Source organism: Nicotiana tomentosiformis, chromosome 11, assembly GCF_000390325.3.
Source record: "Nicotiana tomentosiformis chromosome 11, ASM39032v3, whole genome shotgun sequence".
NCBI classification, from domain to species: Eukaryota; Viridiplantae; Streptophyta; class Magnoliopsida; order Solanales; family Solanaceae; genus Nicotiana; species Nicotiana tomentosiformis.
Genome location: NC_090822.1, coordinates 57,903,200 through 57,910,741, shown reverse-complemented (window position 1 = coordinate 57,910,741; position 7,542 = coordinate 57,903,200). Strand labels below are relative to the sequence as shown.

The window sequence follows — 7,542 nt, the reverse complement described above, 5'->3', positions numbered from 1 at the left end:
CCAAAATTACCATACGGAGCTGTTGGAATCGTCAAAATTCTATTCCGGGGTCGTTTTCTCAAAATGTTGACCGAAGTCAAACTTGGCCTTTAGCCAACTTAAGGAACCAAGTGTTCTGATTTCAACCCAAACACTTCCAAATCCCGAACCAACCATCCCCGCAAGTCATAAATCATTAAAAGCACATACGAAAAATTTTATTTTTAAGGAACGAGGTTCTAAAAGTCAAAATGACCGGTTGGGTCATTACAATGACCTATCGGGTCATCACATCAACTCATAATAAAATTTAAAATTATGCTTCAGATCGAATAGTTTATTTTTGTACGCTTCCACATAAAAAAATTATACTCCGCATAAAAAATATTGGATTCCAATGAACCTATATCGATGCTCTAGATCCCGCCCGACTAAGTGATAAATTGAGGTAAAAGTATGTATTAATTAATTATAATTAAATAATAAAAAATATCATTCATTAATTTAATATAAATATCGAGTATAAATAAATATATATTTCACGATTACACGGCAGGCACAAGTTGTGGTCATAAAGCTTGTATTGGCTGTTTGGCTCCCGAGTTTAGTTGTTAAGTTTAAAGCTCCGATAGATTATGTTCCAGATGTTTCTTTTTATTTTAATAATTTTAATATTTGACCTTTTTTTACTAAAATTCAATTCAATTGACAACTCTTTACTTCACAAACCTATAGAGCAGGCCTCCATATTATTAATTACACCTCTAAACATAATAAAATATACCCAAAACAACTTGGATTACCTAAACTAAATTCACATGGTAAAAAAGCAAATAAAAGGTATTTTTTCGTTTCGAAAGAATATCATAAGATGTAAAAGAATCAAAGTGATACCTAACTTGGCGATTTAGATCTTCAGATAAAAATCATTTTTTTTTTGTTTTTGAATTATTAGTATTGTTTTCCTTTTTTAAGTTTGCTTTAATCAAAAGTCGCGCGGGTTCTGAAAGCCGCCCAACAGCCCTCTTGGCAAGCTTTTCTTTGTATCAGGGTTTATTATTTCACAAAACCCTAGTTCTCACTTCCCCAATCCAAATTTTCTTTCTGAAAATCAGAAATGAATATGAAGCACTTAATTTCCAAACAAACTATCAACAATCTGTCAAAACTCAATGGTAACATAAGAATTCTATCTCAATACCCCCATTTTCACCAGAATGCTCCAATCACTACATCCTCCATTACACCTTCCATCTGTTCGACGAAGTATCGCACTGATCTTTTCCAACCCCAAAATCCAAAATTTCGAAAAATGGAATATTGGGGCAATAAAAGATTCGTTCACACAGCTGAAGAAATGGTAAGCGAGTCAGAAACCGAGTCAGAGGATGATGCCACAATGAACGATTTCCTGTCGAGATTCGTTTGGATAATGCGTGGAAAGCTGGTTGAAGTGTATCCAGATTTTGAGAAGAAAACAATTGATGGGATGCTTTTGGTTATTGTAGGGAAGGTTGTATCTGAGCTGGAAAAGGGTGGTTTTGATCAGATGATGGGGTCTGCAGTGGCGGCGTCAGAAGATTTTAGTGAGGATTTATGGAAGACAGTGTGGGAGGTGAGCAATGTGGTGTTGGAAGATATGGAGAAAGCAAAAAGGAAGGAGAAAATGAAGAACTTTCTTCAAGCTGAGGAAGTTAAGGAGATGTGTAGGTTTGCTGGTGAAGTGGGTATACGTGGAGACATGCTTAGGGAGTATAGGTTCAAATGGGCACGTGAGAAGATGGAGGAGAGTGAGTTTTATCAGAGTCTTGAACGTCTTAAGGAAGAGGAAGAAAAATCAGCTCAAGAAGGGAGCTCATATGGTGGTATTGGGGCCATGGCCGTGGAGCAGGACAGTGTTGGTGCAGAGGAGGAGCCTAAAGTTGTGTCTCTTCCGAAAAGGCGTGGGAAGCTTAACTACAAGATTTATGGACTTGATTTGTCTAATTCGAAATGGTCTGCAGTGGCCGATAAGATTCATGAAGCTGAAAAAATCATATGGCCTCAAGAACCAAAACCAATAGCTGGCAAGTGCAAAATTGTTACTGACAAAATCCTTGCTTCACAAGAGGAAGATGATGCCTCTCTACTTCTAGCTGAGTGGGTAGAACTTCTCCAACCTACCAGGGTAGACTGGGTCAATTTACTTGATAGATTGAAGGAACGAAATCCTCATCTATATTTGAAGGTATTCCTTCCTTGTTAAGTTTTTTTTAGTTGCATGATTTTGAATAATTGTCGTGCATTTTGACTTTCATTCCTACCATTGTTGTAGTGTCAAGTGGGGTCCACGCAACAAATCTAGAGAATTTAGGATCACGAGCTTGTGCCTGATAGTATGATAACAACCACAACAATAAACCTAGTGTAATCTCACAAGTGAGGTCTGGGGAGGGTAGTGTGTACGCAAGCTTTATCCCTACCTTGTGAAGGTAGCGAGCGTGTTTCCAATAGACAGTCGGCTCAAGGAAATGCCTGATAGTATGATAATGCTCATAAATATACTTGGATCCAAGCAAAGGCATTAGCTAAGGGCATACATTTTTCTTAGTAATTTTTATTTCTATATGCTTTTTTTACGTCATTCTGCACATTCTAGTTAACTTTATAAATTTGCCAGTCCTCAATCAATTGTACCAAAGCAACCTTTTTCTTATGAAATTAAGTATTGTTAGAAAAGAAAAAGTATTGTTCAAGAAATGTTGAACTTCTTTTTCAAAAAGTGTACATGCGCGGAGGAACATATATAGAAAACCTTTTCAAAAAGCATAAAAGACCAAAAGATAGAGGAAGAAGCAGAAGAAAGAAATGGCCTATCAATTTGCACATATAGTCAGACACTAGACAAGAAGTAGATTATGGTATATAAGCCAAACTAGAAACATTTTGAGCATATCAGACACTTATTATCAAAATGAAGCAAAATTACCAGATTATCAAGTCTATGGCTCTTTGCTCAATGTCCTATGCCATGATATCTGGTGTGAACATTTTTTATCTGATTACATCTGTCGTTATATTTTTACTTCTTTAGTTTTTGAGTTGCTTTTTACTCTGACTGTATTTGTCTGACACATCAAAGTCAGCGACTCAATTTTTAGAACAAAATCAAACTAGATAATGGCCCTACAAAATGTTGGAGACTTTAAGTTAATATCCTTAATTCACTTGTTCTTGAATGCCTTTTCATCTTACTGATAATGTAGAGAAATATAGGAATTTATAATCAGATTAGGTTTCTTCTAACTTTTTTGGGTTCTTCCAGTTAAGAAAGTAGGATTGTTATGATGAAATCTTCACACGTTGGGAAAAATAATCTTGAGATAAGAAGTATCTGCCGCCTTGTGGTCTTATGCACTGGTGTAGTGCTGCAATCTGTATGGTTTTCTTGTTTCCTGTTCATCCTGTGAGGAACGCAAGGATGGAGTTAGATTAGTTAGTGAAATGCTTACAAAGAAGTTAGTGAAATTATAACTTTTGCCGATATAGAAATATTTGACCCACTGTTGCATCAATAACCAAATATTTTGAAAATTCTGTATTTAAATTGTTTTTAAGTTTTTGATGAAGTTTAAATTGTTCTTTAAGTATTGGGTAAGTCTGATTTTTATTGAACATGTTTAGATTGCAGAACATGTGCTCGGTGAAGAGTCCTTCCAAACAAACATACGTGACTACTCCAAACTCATTGATGCCCATGCTAGAGACAACCGCCTAGCAGATGCTGAGAGAATTATCAAAAAGATGAGTGAAAATGGAATTGTACCTGATATTCTCACATCAACAACCATGGTTCACATGTACAGCAAAGCAGGTGATCTGGATCAGGCAAAAGCTGCATTCGAAAGCTTGAGGACTCAAGGATTCCTACCAGACATGGGAGTTTACAATTCCATGATCTTAGCCTATGTAAATGCTGGCGAACCAAAGTTGGGTGAATCATTGATGAGGGAAATGGAGGCAAGAGACATCAAGCCCTCTAAGGAGATTTTTATGGCCCTCCTAAGGTCATTTGCTCAGCGTGGTGATGTTAATGGAGCCCAAAGAATAGCAACTACAATGCAGTTTTCAGGGTTTCAGCCCACTTTAGAGTCATGTACATTACTTGTTGAGGCATTTGGCAAAGCTGGTGACCCTGATCAGGCAAGGCATAATTTTGATTACATGATTAAACTTGGGCACAAGCCAGATGATAGATGCACTGCTAGCATGATAGCAGCTTATGAGAAGAAGAACCTATTGGATAAAGCCTTAAATCTTCTAATGGAGCTTGAGAAAGATGGTTTTGAGCCTGGGGTGGCTACTTACTCTGTTTTGGTGGATTGGATGGGTAAAATGCAGCTAATTGATGAAGCTGAACAACTCTTGGATAAGATTGCTGAGCAGGGTGAGGCTCCTCCATTTAAGGTTCATATTAGTCTATGTGACATGTATGCAAGAGCTAATGCTGAGAAAAAGGCTCTTCAAGCTCTTGGAGTTTTGGAGGCCAAAAAGGAGCAGTTGGGACCAGAAGAATTTGAGAGGATTATACAGTCACTTATAGCTGGTGGATTTGTACAAGATGCTCAAAAGTTCCAAGGATTGATGGAAGGTCGGGGATTTACAGTATCCGAGCAACTTAAAGTAACGCTCCAGGCATCTCAAACTTTTCTCCGCAGGAGACCATCTGTAAGATAATGTTGGTCATTTGCATTTAGAAGGCAAGTTAGTGCTATCTTGACATTTGGCTCTTGAAAGTGTGTTTTAATGATTTGAAGCCTTTAAGAGTTAATTGCCTCCATGTGATCCAGGAACCACCATGAGATTTTCTCCTTAAACTTAAAGCAGCAAGGGGATTACTGTTCTAGAACATTTGCGGCCATGCCTTTCTGCCTTTATTGTTGTTCTTTGACAGAATAGTTAATAAGTTTTTGACGTCTTATAAATGTCTCCTCCATTATCAGGTGCATCAATTGTCGTCGTTGTGATGTTTGTTGCAGCTCTTTCATTTCTTAATGCCTTTTTTTTTCATAGCCTTATTACTCGGGACTGTTGAATTGATCTTGGAAATCAACATTAAAAGGACTGTGGTAAACTGATTTTCTCATCCACTAAAAATGCATTGGGTTTAAGTTAAAATATATTTATTTGAGGCTGCGGTACTTAGCTGTTTAGCAATATCCTGGCAATAGTAGCAGGCTAGCAGTGTTTATCGTCTGGTCATGTGTGTTCAGATTTCAATCAGCTAACTCTTGACTTTTGCAGAGTCTCAATCATTTATAGGAGGGGTCTAATTGCAAATGTAGTAGCACTTTAATTTCGACATAAGATGTCTTGACACCCTGTACTCTCCTTTTGCGCAAATATATCTGCACTGTGCATAATTGTATCATTGAAGAGTGCTCTTCTACTTCTGGCACAGAATTTCTTTGCTTTTGTGTCAGTGGGGGACTCTATCTGCTGATGGATTGGATGTTTTACTTCTCAAATCTTTCTAAATCCTATGACACCATTTATAAAAGATTCATCAAATTGGGTACAATTGATCTGCTAGTTAATTGTTTGTGGGCAGATGAAATTGTTTTAGCAGCTATTTGAAGAGACCCACTGACAAGATGACATTAGTTTCTTTGAGTTGGCTACATTTGTAACTAGCAGAGCATGACAATTGTAGCTTGCTAGGCATATTTGTTCATTAGGTTTCACTAGTAGTATCCCCTTATTTATTAATTAGTGGCTTCACTTCTTGAGTTTGATGCTCCACCAATGCTTTAAGAATATCTACATCAGAAATTATGCCTACTACCTTTCCATAGATAACTAGGGCATGTCACATTTCATTCTCTGCAATTGTAGCATAGTCCATCATTTTCCTTCACGAGTCAAGTCTATTTCTCTTCTGGCAATAAAAGGAAAACCTATATTTTTTCTGTCTTAAATGATCTTGTTCTCTCTATACAACAAAAGTACTGCTTTCATATCATGAGCAGTATAAGAATATCAGTATAAGATGTGACAGTTAGCATCTTGTCCTGTTCAAAAGGTTGGAAAGTAATCAGAAAACTGAATAAAGGTGGCAAAGCCGAGAAGACATACAAATAGTGCTCGCAAGCACCAAATCAAACAATCTGCATCTTTTATATTTATTAACTATGTCATTTTGTTGAGACTGCAAAAATTATCAATGGCGATTAGCTTTCTGTGATTTTCATGCTCCCGTACCTTGTAAACCAAAAAGGTTATGCAGACATTATAAGATAGAAAACATATGAAACACGTAAATAGAAAGTGCTGCTTGTAAAGTGTAGCTTCTTTATAGCTTCAACTGTCTCAAACGAGTTGAATCTTCGGAAGTGCTTGAAAGGAGTCTGTGTCTTCTCTTATCTAGTTTCTATTTAGCCTAAGCTGCCTTTTACTTTGATGCTAAATCACAAGTTGACTGGTATATCTAGTCTACATGTTCTTCTAGGCGGATTTTCATCTCTTTGTTAAAAAGTAAAAAAGGAATATGCATAGAATTTGCACGCACTTGTGAAAATGCATACGACCTTGCTGATTTTTTCCAGTATGCATAGGTGGACGATAGCTCATAGTGTTAATTATTCTGTGGTGCTTTTAGCATAGACTTCTCTTTGATGGGAGTAAAGTACTTGAAATTGTGTTTAGGGGGTATCTGTCTTATGTACCCTGTTTTTTATTAATACTTACTTTTTCAAAAGTGTACCCAGTTTTTTGTAGTCTGTTACAAGGATATCATGCAATCTGTAGCCTAAAGCATCGCGTTTGACTCTTTGAAGAATAATGAATTGCATCAATTCTCCCACAAATATAAAATTTCCGATCAAAATATTTCTTTCATGTTGTTTATTCACTCATTTGTTCAGTAGTAGTAATAAGAGTCTAGTTACAAAATAGCTTTGAAACTTGGGAGTTGGACTATGAATATAATAAATATTGTCTTTTAGCATGTCAATCTGGATTTGCAATTTGCTAGACGAGAATTGTCTTCTGGTATCTGCATGTATAGTTTTCAGCGGTCTCTACCACCTGTGTGTTCTCCCTATTCATAATTTTCCAGAATTGAATTTGGAAAAAAAAAAAAGAGCAACGCCGATTAATGGCTGAGACATATATCATCGACCATATTAAGTTCCTGATTATGATGGATTTGATATTTCTGATCTTATTCTGGGTATGAGGGAATTACTTAGTTCTGATCCTTCTAAAAAGGTACTTAATTTTTTATACCGTGATATGGACCTTTTTTGAGAAGTAAAAAAAACAAAATGCCATACAAGGTCCTTTTTTGAAATGGACCTTGCATGCATGATTTTCATGTTGCAAACCAGATTTTGTCCTTAAGATAATAGCATACTCCTGGAGTAATTAAATACAACTGAAAGAGTGGAAGGAATCATGACTATATCCCAGATAATCCATCCACCTAAACCGCAAGACCATGTGTTCTATTTTGCTACCTTATCTATTTCTGGGCCAGGGAACTAGAGTTAATGCTTGTCTTGATGTGCTGGAAGGTCTGAGTCT

General features: G+C 36.6%; 1 protein-coding gene across 1 annotated transcript; it reads left to right on the top strand.

Moving 5' to 3' along the window:
* The first annotated feature begins 941 nt into the window (after nt 1-941).
* Nucleotides 942-5,102, top strand: LOC104102006 (pentatricopeptide repeat-containing protein At2g32630). Its single transcript, XM_009609588.4, has 3 exons — nt 942-2,206; nt 3,643-4,718; nt 4,809-5,102. Exons 1-2 carry the CDS (start codon nt 1,097-1,099, stop codon nt 4,693-4,695), a joined length of 2,163 nt encoding a protein of 720 aa, XP_009607883.1. The 5' UTR covers nt 942-1,096; the 3' UTR covers nt 4,696-4,718; nt 4,809-5,102.
* Nucleotides 5,103-7,542: the final 2,440 nt, after the last annotated feature.

Excerpts from the sequence above, each read along its gene's own strand:
- LOC104102006 (XM_009609588.4), top strand. The coding sequence starts at position 1,097 with ATGAATATGAAGCACTTAATTTCCAAACAAACTATCAACAATCTGTCA. Across the intron at positions 2,207-3,642 it reads ATCCTCATCTATATTTGAAG|ATTGCAGAACATGTGCTCGG; the intron begins GTATTCCTTCCT and ends GAACATGTTTAG.